General features: G+C 39.1%; 2 protein-coding genes across 5 annotated transcripts in view; one reads left to right on the top strand and one right to left on the bottom strand.

Annotated features, from left to right (window-relative positions):
* The window catches only part of KCNC1 (potassium voltage-gated channel subfamily C member 1), a 125395-nt gene that overhangs the window by 109319 nt on the left and 2586 nt on the right, over positions 1–13490 (top strand). The window lies entirely within an intron of this gene.
* The window catches only part of SERGEF (secretion regulating guanine nucleotide exchange factor), a 139680-nt gene continuing 131816 nt past the window's right edge, over positions 5627–13490 (bottom strand). For 2 of the 3 annotated variants that reach the window (XM_085062956.1, XM_085062957.1), the window contains exon 11: positions 5627–7710. In XM_085062956.1, coding sequence (XP_084919082.1) covers positions 7544–7710 — 167 coding nt within the window. In that variant the 3' untranslated portion in view covers positions 5627–7543. The remainder of the gene's footprint in view (positions 7711–13490) is intronic. The other variant, XR_014852708.1, reaches the window with a different exon arrangement.

Here is a 13490-nt window from a genome sequence, read left to right as displayed (position 1 = left end):
ACACTCTGCCTGTTTCCTGCTGACATGAACATCTGTGTTTCCTCCCCTGTAAACTCAGCTTTTGGCAGTGATTTCCCAGCTCTAAGACCCAGTGCTGGCCCTTCATCTGAACCCAGTGGCAATTACCGGCTTATTGCTTACTAACATTTAAAGCACAGCTCAAACACACCTTCTACACATATAGTTTTTCCCCTGACTGCATGAAGGTACTCCTTTTTTTCTGGACCAACCTGATATGCCTGCACAATTACAATTTCAGACAGAAGAAATTTCTGAGAAGAGTTTTCTGCTTTCTCACTCCAAAAAAAAAAAAAAATTAAAAAAAAAAAACCTAGCTAAAACCACTGTGATAATAGTCAAGCGCAGCAGTCATTAATCTGGATAAAGTGATTTTTCATGTAAATTGCCTCCTCTCTCCTTAAAGTTTCAGGGCCAAAAAGAAAATACATCACTGGAACAAATGGCTGCTAGGACAAATGAGCAGATTAAAATACAGGAGAGAGCAAGCAGGACTAAGGCAAGAGTATTCAAAAAGGAACTGTGCACAGAACTGCTTACAAAAAAGATATCCTGAAGATATTACTCTGCCAGTTTGCATTTCCCTTTCATAGTTTCAAAACAAGGCAGCCTACTTCTCTGCTTTCCATATATATCCTGGAAGGAACTTTGCCTCTGAGCTCACACACAAACTACCTTCACTTCATGAAAACATGCTTAAATTATGCAGGTTATTTTTAAGTCACTCACTTACTTGAGTTGGGTATAAAATACCTGTATTTTCAGGAGTCCCAAAGTCTCTGCATTAATCTACAACTGTAAGCGCCTGATTTTTCTCTTCAGGAAATACAAATGTTTATTTGCAAGCAAGAACAATATTTGAATTCAAATTGAACTGAAAGTTAGAAAATGGATCCAGAACTGCATCTCTTGACTTTCTTTATCTGACAAAGCAAATGCTATAAAAAGATATCTTCCCTGTCTCAGCCTGGCAGAGCCAGGTTTTCAACTCTCGGCATTCACTTGAACATTTAAAAAACTTCATGCAAGTACATATATCCAAACGTTTCCAGGTACCAAGTACAAAGAGCACGTGCTCCAAGGCTTCTATTGTTTCTCCTGCTGCCCAGGTTAGAGATTCCTCAGGCAGCAAAAGGCAACATGTTGCAGTTGTGGTAGCTCAGCTGTCACTCTGAGGTACCTGCACTGCCTCTGGACTCAAAGGGCTTAGCAGGGATGACACAGCTTGTGCAGAGGCTGCTGACTGTGAGTCACAGCAGCACAACAGCAGACAAGGCTTGAGCCCAGGGAAAGCAGCTGAGGAGGAGCCACGCTTTGCTGGGGTGGTGTCAGTGCAAGTGGGTGACTGGAGAGAAGGCGGCAGTAGCTCAAGAGGTGGGAAATGAGGAGGACACAGGATGAGTTTGGAAAATGGGTTATGCAAGTAGGAGCAATGGAAACAGCAATCAGCAGTGAGTGGGAGAGAAGAGCAAGGAGAAAGAGTGGCAGTGAGACTTACCCAAAATAATCATCAAGAACCACTAGCCTAGAAGAGAGAGCCCTGGCTTGGGACTCAGGAAATGGGCATTTTATTCTTGACTCCCCTGTGGACATCCCCCCAACATGTGGTTGGGGTAATCCAATTATTTGTGCCCCAACTTCTGTTTCTGTGGCATTATCCTATTTTTAAAGTGTTCTGATATCAAAAGAGGAAAAGCCATATTTAGGATGGACTAGTTATTATAATCTATCTACTCAGACTTAAGGCACCAGAGAAGAGAAGCATATCTTCATTATTTAAAAGATGGCATATTTCCTTGTCTGCAGAAGAACACAATGCCCCTGTAGGAATCCCTTCTTTTGTACTTTAAAGCAGAGGATTATTATGGAAAATTATTAAGCACCCACACAGTTAAAATGACAGAGCATTTTCATTACTGATTGGCAACTCCTCTGCTGCCCTAATTTAGGTACCACGTCTTCATGCATTCAAATCAGTAAAAACAAAACAAAAGTTAAACTCACTTGACATTTGCAGCCAAAAACTAAAGTCATGTCAGAACATTAAAAGTCTCCCAATTCTCAGCCTCACTTCTAAAAAAAACAAACAAAAAACAAAAAACAAAACAAAACAAACAAACAAAAAAAACCATTAGAAGCCAGTCTGACAGCAAATTATTCACATACACTTACAAGAACTATGATGACCAGGGACTACTGGATTAATAATGAATTGAAATTCTGCAATCTCCACTTAACAAAGTCTCAATCCCAATACCTGAAGACAGAACTCACCCCCGAGACTACATAGTATCTTTATAATCAGGTGGTCTACAGGCAAAGGAGCCTGGAAACATATGTGAAAGTTGGAAATGAATTGAGGGAGAGGCTAGCCAACACAGAAATTTGGCTTATACTCGACCCCCCACCAACCTGCAAAGGCTCATCTGGAAATGAGACAAAATCCAACATGACACAAAATAAAAATTCCAGAGAAAATTTTGCAAAATAAATGTCACCCCTGAATTTTCTCATCCCTCAGCCAGCTTTTATTCGGAAATAACTATTTTGTTGCTCTTGCTTCCAATAAGGCTGAAAAATGTGTTCTCCCAATACTCTAAATTTATGCTTCCTCACTCTCCCACAAGGAAACACGTGGTTCATCCAGGCCATGATTCAAACACAGAGACTATTTTCACTGCTGAATATTTTCAGCCACATACTCTATTTCGATGTTTTACAGAGGCACTGATGAGTAAAAACTGCTGCTGCATTAAAAACAGGTGAATGCTGAGACAACTGACTGATGAACCTGAATGAAATGCACAAATAGCTCAAGAATGTACCTGGCTTCAGTCCTTTACATCTAAATGGGTTACAAAACAACAGTGGCTTTACACATGCAGTTTTTCCAAATTAACTTCAAAGGCACGTGTGATACAGACCTACATCTTCAGTTATGCTCACCCAGCAGAAGGCCATTTCCATAAAACCAAAGCATTTAAATTCAACACTATTATTCTTTCCAACGTGGAGCAAAACATGCAAGATCAGCATTCATTGGGAAATAAGAACAGCACAAAAGCGAAAGGAAAAGAACAAAGCATGTACCACCTCTTTTTGGCACATGTATCAAGATACTGATGTGTAAAAAGTTAGTGGCCAATTGTTTTTGTGTCAGCTGGAGTTGTCAGCGAATTCCATGTAAGTGGAATTTCTACTGTGCACATTTTGAACCACAATCAAAACCACACAAGATGATTCTCTACCCCAAGCTGTATCCATTCCAAGCCTTTGAAATTTTCAGCTAGCAGTGAATGGTATAAGCAGGACTCAAATACTGATAAAAAATTCTGGAGTCCTTTCTAAGAAAATATCTTGCTGAAAGAAAAAGTACAAGACTTACCATGCACGATAAAAATATATACATTGCTCAGAGTGACCAAGATCTGTCATTGTCTTGATTTCTAATGCAGGGAAAAAGGACCTGGAAGTCCCAAAATTACTTAAGTGTTGTTTAAATCAGATCCAGAGTTCATGGAATTAAATGGAATAAAATTACTAAGTATTTGGTTAAGTGCTGGACTAGATCACAGGCCTGATCAAAATATTTCCGAGTCTGCAAGGTGAGGACAGATGTTGCTGTTTCAGCTGAGGAGAACTGGAAATTTCAAGACGTGCTACGAATGAGAAAAAAAACAAACACTGCAGGTCAACAATTCCCATTAGTATAAAAAAACAGTGGAAGAGAGGGAACAATAACATCCATGAAATAGAATAGTTTGTCTCTCATCTCACTCCCACCACTCCAGCAGGCTGGAATGCTGCTATGCTGTGAGATTATTCAGTCTTCAGGAGCTGTATCTTGGCTCTGTCTTCCCCCTCCTTTTGCCTACGCTTTAGCTCACTGTATCACATCCTATTGCCATTCCTTTAAATATTTTTCCATGGTTGTCTTTCTCTTGTGCATTCAAACTGATCTCCTTCATCAGTTGTCCATCCTCATCTCTAAGTCTTACAACTCAAAACATGCCATAAAAAGCACAATCAAATCACCTTCTCCCTCCTCTCATCCAATTTCTCTGTGCTCAAAACATGCAGCTGAGCAAAAGCTCCTTCCATTCATTTAGAAGTGACCTTTATGGTGGTTGCATATGGCAAGAATAGTCAGACACCAAAAGGACTGACAACATGCAGCTAGAGAAGCCAGTGTCATAAAAGAAGCGGTGACTGGGCAAACCATCTTTCATCTTTCAGATGAACACATTTCAAATACAGGGCCTGGCATGCTAAGCACAAAGGCATTGAGTCACTCAGAATGCCACGTGGAGTCACATAACATCAGTGACCACCAAGGGGCTCAAACAAATCCCCCATGGGACAGAAACTTCTGACACAACACTCACATTGTCCTACCAATGTTCTTTAAAACGGAACAGGAGAGTCTTGTGCTGGTGCACATGGAGGCTGCATGAGTAAAAATTGCAGATCTCCTAGGACTTCAAACAACAGAAAGGCACAGCAGCTTCCTTCTCCCCCCTCCACCCAAGGGCCTGAAAGTTCTCTGGACTGAAGGTGAACAGTTCACAACTTGTTCTCCCTCATGAATGTCAGCTCACTGGCAGGTTTGTTTATCTTCAGAAAATGGGAGGGGACAGGAACTGCACAGACACTTGCTTAATTTGTTCCAGTGTCTTTCTGTAAACCTATTTCTGAAAACATACATATATATATATATATATATATATAACATTACAAATTTTGTCAGTGTATTTCCATTTTAACCTGAACACAGAATGCTTATGTAACAGGCTTCTTGCTTTGTTTATCACAGAACACCTGTTAGAGAACTCTATGAACTGCACTTCAGTTCATAGAGTCTGCACGGGTCTGCGTTTTGGGTCTGCATTTTGCCTTGCAGAGGCTGACCTTCTCCATCAGGATATCAACAGGCAACAGTCATAAGCTCTGAACACCAGCATGGAAAGGTGTCTTCTTCCACTTGATTAGGAACTTTTCACTGTGTGCTCCCTTCCTCACAGAGAAAGCCACAGCTGATTTTGTACAGTGCAAACAAAGCCACTGACATACAAAACAGGGCACTCATTTCTGAAAAAAATGAGCAGCAACTTGGTTTTGACATTCAGCCATCTACCTTCTACAATGAATTCTCTTCACTCTCTGTACTACAGCAGCATCTAGAAGTCCTGACTGGTGACAAAGCACTCACTACATCAAGACAAGTCATGACTTCCCAAAGTTTTCAAGCTATATAGGCACAACAAAGATAAAAGAAATGCAGTTCCTGCCTTTCAAAGATGAAGATCAGATGCAGATATGAAATACCAGATCAAGACCAGGAAGAAACTGATGTACTCCTTTCTTTCTTCACCTTATCACCCCAAATCATTCTTTCTGTTCCAAAAGTTCATTTGCGTTACAGGTGTGAATATTCGAAAAACATTTCAAATATCCAATTCACATTTATTTGTTACATAATTTATTGGACTTGTCTGCAATGAACTGCAGCAACAGCACACACAGTCAAAAAATGTCCAAACCAGTAACCCTCATGTAAGGCACATATTGGCTGTGATTAATCAAGAACAGACTTATTTAGAGGACTTGATTACCGAAATAAGAGAACAGGTTTATTTGGTACACAGATTTTGGTGGCAAACAAAAGTAGAAACCTCAGACAGGACTGACAAAGAAGTATGAGAAACTGTTCAGTGCATATAATAGAGAAGCTTTGGTATCCAGAAAATGGCATTGAGGACAGTCAATAAATAGCAGCCTAGATAATTAAAAGTGCAAGATGTCACAGCCTAGAATGGTATATTGCCATGAAGAACCACACCTACCACATGGATTAAAAAACCCACTTTACAACAGAAATCTCGAGTCTACACTTTTTGCAGAGGACCCATTTGATTATTCTTTTCGTATCTATAATACTTAAAATGAGCTTCATACTCTGCTCAAGTTTCTCATCTTGAATACAAAAATAAAACACTTCTGAAAATGAAGCCAAGAACTCTAACTGCTGTAAAACCAAGGGTGAAAAAACCCTGCAGCCCATATTATCACCTTAATTCCTTCCTCTTCATGGATACATCATTAGAAAGTCTTCCTGTCCTATTTCCTAAGAGTGTTTCTCTGAGCATTTTGTAATTCTGTAAGGCTTCTTCCCTGGCAAGCTTGCTTTAAAAATTAAACTACTGTTTAGCAACAGTAGGTCTCATTAAAAGGTGCATTTACCACACAGCAGAATTCTCTATATTTAGAACTGGAAATACGTTGAACACCACATGTAAGTATTAATATAAGTATTGTGGGTGGTAAACATCCAGTTTAATGGCATCCACTGTACTTGTGTGGAAAAAACTGGTTATATAAATAGCTTCCAAAATTTTGCTCAACATAGACAGCTAATAATATCCAAAGACATCTCATGTTACACTTTTTCCTTTCTCTACCAAAACAAGTGAGAGGCCTATGTTCCCTGTCAAGCACCCACCTGGAAAAAGTACTGTGGGAATGCTGTGAACAGCAACTCAGTTGGGCTGCAAAACAGAAGTGAGAACCAGCCTGAATTTATCAGAAGCATTCTGGTCTGCCTTTTAGGCTGGAGAACTTCAAAAGTCTTTCTGGTTAGATTTTTATGTCTTCCTATTTGAAGGCAAATGGACACACAGGAGCTATGTTGGATCAAGCTGTCCTCAACAGCCACAACTGACTTACGTCCTTTGATAAGAAGTTTTTGATTGTTTCCAAGAGCTCTTAGAAGTTTTCCTTCCCTAAGCAGTAGCTTCAGAACTTCAGGTTTGGTTTGCAAGTTAATCATAATTCATGCAGAACAGCGTCCCGGTAAATCTATAATAAACTGATGCCTGGCACAGAACATAATCCATGAGAAATACTGCTCCTTTCACAGTTTAATCAAGATAAAGCTAGTTCAAAAGGGCTTCATTTTCCCCTTTTGCCAGCCTTCTAAATTATATTGCTTGCTTTTTTCTTAATCCTAATCTTCTGCTTAAATTGTGTGTATGCATCTAGTCATTTTCACTGGCATTTCCTCATGACACAATTTTCTGAGCTGCTGGGAGCTCACAACTCCAGTAGGAGTTGGCAGGTGCAACATATCATGATGTAAAGATACAATAACAAAAGTCCACCTTCTCAGACCATTTCTTCAGACTGAATTTATACATCAATAAGCCACTAAGCAGTCGGTTTCTTCCTCAAAGGCCTCTCAGAAGAACAAGAAAATGTAAATCTGTCTTCAGTTGTATTGCATCAAGGCAGAATGTTTGTAATTCTATCTGTGGGTAAGAAAGTCAATTCCTGTGGCAAGAACCCAGGAAACAATTTTTAAAATATTACAGCTTTTTATGCATAGCCGTTCCTTTTAGACTTAGGAAAAACATCTGCACTTCCCAACTATTTTGTTAATCATGGGCAATTCTCTTGTAGTGCTTCTGAGCTATACAATCCAAAGATGTCCACCCACATCCATGATGTTATGGTTCCAGGTGTGCTGGGTCTAGTGTGTAGTTTGGCAGAGAGCCATGGAGTGTCCTGCTCCACATCCAATTAAGATCTGTTTTGCACAGCCAAGAGCTTTGACTGGCTCTGGGACACGAACGTTTGCTTCTGTGCCATCACCACACATCCCATGTTCGTTCCATCCCCAAGAGAAGCACTGGCCACCTGTAAAAGAGGACAGAAAATACAGAATAAAGATCACAAAAACATAACAGCTTTGGCTAGTTTTGAGCAGAAGATTTGTCAAGTCATCTCCTATTTAGGTTCTAAGAAATTCTGCTAAGGTCGGAATAATGTTCTGGTCCTCTTGAAAATGTAAATAAACCCACATGAATTATTCTCCACCCTGTTCTGTATTGTTAGCAATGTAAGAGAGATCAAAATAATAAAGATATTCGAAAATCACTTAGTAAATACATAGTTCAGTATTTATGCAGAGCCCACAGAAATCTCTCTGCATTTTAAGAGCCCTCCCTGAAATGGTGTGGAATCCCTGTCTTTCGGGTTTCCCCTTGTAAGCAAAAGTATGATAAATCAAGAGCAGTGACTTTAATCATTCACAGCATGATCTGCAGGACTGGGGAACACATAGTCACAGTTCAGCCAAATTGCATTTCATTCCTAGCTTCAAGCTCACATGTCACCTTTTTCCTTTAAGTACAAGTCTTCAACAGCCTGTCTCATTCTTAGTCATCCTACCTCTTCTGCTTGCTTTGACATCATTTCACTGCTTTTATTATTCTTATTTTCCCTCATTATTATTTATTTTTGTAAGATCTACTCTTTTATATCCCAAATAACAATTCATGTATTATTAGTACCCCATAGTACTCCTTTTTGAAGCACAATTTGCAAATTTCGTTCTATAAATGGCTGGCATAACAAAAAAATCCACCAAAACCTCCTTATTCTGAACTACAAGTGCTATTTCTTCTCTAGTTTCTATTCTTTATTTGGCTGCCAGAGACTGTGTCTGTGACTTTCTGTAATAAAAAAAAAGCCATCCTGCCATAAAATCATATTTGTGATGCCATTGTTATTTTTGAAAACCAGCAGGTATTAAGAGCATGAAGTAGCATTCTGGATTCCAAATAATGAGAAGAACCAAAATTCACAAAATCTAATCCCAGTCACAATGTTACTTTTCAAAATTCAGAAACAAATTATTGCAAAACTAACAGGACCATCTTCCCTGCAAATCCTGTAACGTTCCACTGTCCTCTCTTTACATTATTAATATATCAAAGTTCCCCACTTCTGCAATGAAGTGTAAACATTACTGAGGTCAGATGTCATTTTAAAATGACATTTCATTTTCCTGACAATCTTTAAGGCAATGGAACACAACAAAACACCACCAGAACATCACAGTAGCCAAGACACATCTCACCTGATACAACAGTTCTGTTACTCCTATCTCAGAAGGCACCAGATGTTGCCATGACTGTGCATGTGCAATATTGACAACCCAACCTACACCCCAAATGCACATACATGTGCTGCCAAAAAGTGCCAAAAGCTGAATGTGCAACGTATCTCATTTAATCATCAACACAACATCCTACAGGTTAACAGGACTTTTCTTTTTGGTAAGGTTCCAGGTAAAAATGCTTATGTAAATATTAAAAAGCAGGAAAAAAAGACACCGCAAGCCCACACCAGAGACACATCACAGACTAATTATTCAAGGAAGCTGCACCTAAGAAAAGACATTTCTTGCACAGTTAATATGTGAACCCTGCAGAATGAGCCAAGCTTACAAGTTTAATGAAAGGAGAATATAACATGCCCTTACACTAATAAGATGACTGTGGTAAACTTTTTGTTACTAGACACCAGCAATTACTACAACTTACATGTTTCTGTGAAAAATCACTACCTCTCTTTATCATGTTTCTTATTTCTTTTTTCATCCTGTCCCATCAGGATAAGAGAGAGGAAACTAGAAATTTTCTGATCACTATGTATTACAAGCTGCTCAGAGGAACATTAATGGTATAATAAATATTCAAAGAAACAGTGCATTAGGATATTAAACTCTCAAATTGATAAACATATCTAGTGAAACAGTTTTGAAAAAATGTCATAGAAAAATTTACAAGTTAGGAACCCCCAGACAATAACATCTTCCCTAAATTAAGGATTGTGGAGCCTTTTCCAGCTTTTACTTCTCCAAGCATGTAAAAAGGCCACCAAAGTAGATTTTTCTACGTCATTCCAGTGAGTTCTAAGGTTACTGAAATGGGGCAAGAGTGAAAACTGGCAAAAGAAAAATAGGAAGTAAGTAGGATTTATGAATGGTCTTATACAAAAATGCCTTGTACATCCATGGAGAGCTGGCAGAAATCTGAAGAGATGAAAGGGCAGCTGACAGATATGGAATGGCAAGCCACAAAAACATTTCTCATCACTATCAAGTCAGAAACAGGGAAAAAAAGCTAAAAGGCAGAGAATTTTTGCTCTGAAAATGAAAGATGTACTGTACCACATTTGCCTATAGAAGATTCAGAGAAAGGTTTGTACATAGAAATAGCCAAATTCTTGACTTGGGTCAGACAAAACAGAATTTGCAGAAAACACACCAAGTCCATTTTTTGGCAGTAACACGTTAACAAAACTTGGCGGAGGGCTGGGCAAAATGAGTTTGGTGAAAGTGGCCAGGAGGGAACAAGCAGCTATGTGAATCATTGGCACAGAAGTCAAGTCAGCAAAGATCGAAGGTAATGAAGCATCTACTTAAAAAATTACATAAAAGAAATATCTGCAGAGTTATAGAGAGATCCTAAGAAGAACTAATGGCTAGCCTCTGGACAAAGGGCACCATTTCATAGGTTTTTCTTTCTCCCACATTCCCCTCCCTTCTTTTAATTTTTTCTCCTTGTTTTCTTTTTGATTGCTTCTAATTACAGTTTATTGATGATAAAAACACAGCCCTACATGCCTTCACAAGGAAATTCAATTTCTGTGTCTGTGCCAGACCTTCCCAGGGTGAAAGAGCATTAGAATGATGTGTATTAACATAGCTACATATTTTTTCTAACAAAATTTAGAACAAGCACTGTAGCATGATCTTAAACCAAATGGCTTGTGTTTGGTGAGGTGAAGGAAGGTTACTGCACGTTATGGATTAAGTGAAACCACATAAGATGTTGCATTTACATTTTCTCTTTTAAAGCGTAAGTATTCAAAGTACAAATGAAACCCACAGAACTCACATGGCAACAGAGCATGATCCCTAGGGAATTTCAGTTGCATTCACTGTGACACTAATCAAAGTTTGGAGTAATGCTATGCAGGATTTTTCCTCCAACTTTCAATATACAAGACATGGGAAGAACAAAATCCTTAACAAGCTTGTTTTGGTCAAACAACACAAGAAGGGGCTACTGCCTTCCTTCTGCCTACAATAATTATTTAAGCTTTTCTCAAAGCAACAAGTGACAGCAGCAATCTACAGGCTCATTAAACTGGAGAAAAGTATTTCTAAGTAAAATAAAGCTGTGTCATATTGGACAGGATTCTGGAGAAAGAAGAGAATTTAGAGTCGATTTTCACTGCTGCATGGAATCTTCGGATGGAAGAATTGATGTTAGCAAGTAAGATACTCTGAATGAGATTCACTGCACTTAACTTCAGCCACCTAAAAATCAAGCAACTTAGCTATAGATCATTATCCTCTGTTTTCCTCAAGAGCCAATGGAGACATCTGCACCTCTCCAGCAGAGCGAGAGATTCATCTTATCCCAACACTGGTGTGAAAATCAAGTCTGTCTCACTTTGGGAACGATAAAGGAAGACCAAGTGATTGTCCTAGCCTTGGCATATCAGTTTTATGCAACTGAAAACAGGTTATGTTAAATCACATCTCTACAATTGGTCTGAAGGCAAAGCAAGGAAAACTGGAAACAAGGAAGCTGCAAATATCACTGCAGCCTAGCTTCAGGCTACAAATAGTCTGCTTCTAAAACACCCTGTGCCCTGGAGGCTTATCACTGAAATCTTTAAAACCTTCTCTTTTCTGTTTCTCCTCTCCCACTCTTTCAACCAGCAAATGAACAGAATTTGGCCTTAAAGACAAGCCAAGTATCTTGAAGCCAAGCTATTCAAGGGACAGCTTCACATTTCAGTGAAATGTTAAAATGTTTTAGTACAGCTCTACTATATTGGCTCTGTACTCTTAGCAATACTCCACGGTATTTCAAATTATTATTTCTTTTTGACCTTAAATTAGTGCTACACTAGTAGGCAGGTGATCAGCTCAGAACAAGTCACAAGACTTTAAATGGCATCAGGGCTGGCCCACAGACAAAATTCAGGTGTCTCAGCCAGAATTATTCTCCTTTGATTATTTGAAAGCCTTCAAAACCTCACAATGAACAATGTAACACTACACAGAAGTAGATTTAGACCATATTTCTCCCAGAGAACTGCAAAACACAAATGAATAATTTTTCCTGTTTTTTCAGGCCATCTGGTGGTTCAGGGTGTCACATAAAATAAAAGGCTATAAGCATCCCTCTAAACTTTTGTATTTTAAATAGCAACAATTCTACCATTAGTGCAAAAGATCTGCAATTTTAGATTGTAAGAAACAGGATTGATATCAACTGTTTTCTGCAGAAAAACTTGGAAATGTATTAGCAATTAAAAGGGAAGTCTAGGCATTGTGCAAAATCTCATTAAAGGCAAAACTTGGTAAGTGGAATGTATGATGACATCATCTCAAGACACTGTTGTACTTCCAAAACTAGGAAAGAACTATGAGATCCACATTCCATTTTTATTATGGAGCCACATTTTCAAGGAGCAAGCTGTCATGTGCTCCAGTCAGCCCATCCAATTGCTGTTCAACCCTCAGAAATGTGTGTCTGGCTTTCAAGTGAGTAAGCTGGATAAAAATCAGACACATTGCAGTGCGAACACAATACACAGATAAGAAGCACCATATATTTTTGATATTAAGTACAAAGCCATGGTGCTAAAGGCTTGCTGATTTCAAAGTTAGCCTCCAGTCAACAACCTGCCCTCACTCCACCTTCACATCGTTAGTAGCTCTCCTCAGGCAGTGGACCTAAACCACTCAGACCCCTCCTCAGCAGTGGTTTTACACAATTGGAAAGTCAGCTGACTTCAGGTCATGGATCTGTGGTTCATCCTGGCATCTGGAAAGAACAAATTTCAATATCCTCAAACAACTCATCATAACAAATGCACGGAGCCTGCACTATGTGGATGTCTCTGACTTGGTGCTCTAAACTAATATCTGATGTGAACTATATTTTTTTTCCCAACAGAAGCACTGTTTTGTTAGTAGTTCCTTCTCTCTGGCTGTGTTTTATCTTGTGTAATACAGCAGGGATTTCAAACTGGGTCAGGGCCTCAAGGCCAACTGTCAGAATATCCAGTTACAATCCATAACCACCTACTGAAGAGAATCAGAAAATCAAACTGAGAATACAAGATGCCTAGTATGGGCTTAAGCATGTGCAGTACTGCAAAATGCATCAATAAGGCTACACATCTCCTTTGCAATTAAATTTCAGCTGGGAAAGTCTAATTTCTAGTTTGTGCTTCAATATCAGTGTCTATCCCACAAACAGCAAACAGAAGAGCAGTACAGAACACATCCAATTTTTTCTGTTCTCATTTCCACAGCATGTAAGTAGACAAGAGTTACAAAATGGGAAAGGGAAAGAATCATGTTTATGATAAGATCATTTCCAAGGGCAATGTAGTACATCTGGCACAGCCTGAAAACTGTATGGAGAAGGAGCCCCACATGCAGCAATGCAGAGAAGTGGGGAAAGACACAGTAAGATGTCACTTAGCCAAAAAAGTCGTAGCAGATCCATGCAAGCATGCTGTGCGTTTTCCGGTGCACTGTTTTGAGCATCAGGCAAATAACTGAGCCCACCCCTAGAGGAACTGCTATCTTGCCAAATTAC

Source organism: Lichenostomus cassidix, chromosome 5 (assembly GCF_008360975.1).
Source record: "Lichenostomus cassidix isolate B80296 chromosome 5, HeHo_3.0, whole genome shotgun sequence".
Taxonomy (NCBI): domain Eukaryota; kingdom Metazoa; phylum Chordata; class Aves; order Passeriformes; family Meliphagidae; genus Lichenostomus; species Lichenostomus cassidix.
Note: the sequence above shows the minus strand (reverse complement) of the source record. Positions and strands in the feature narration are given on the sequence as shown.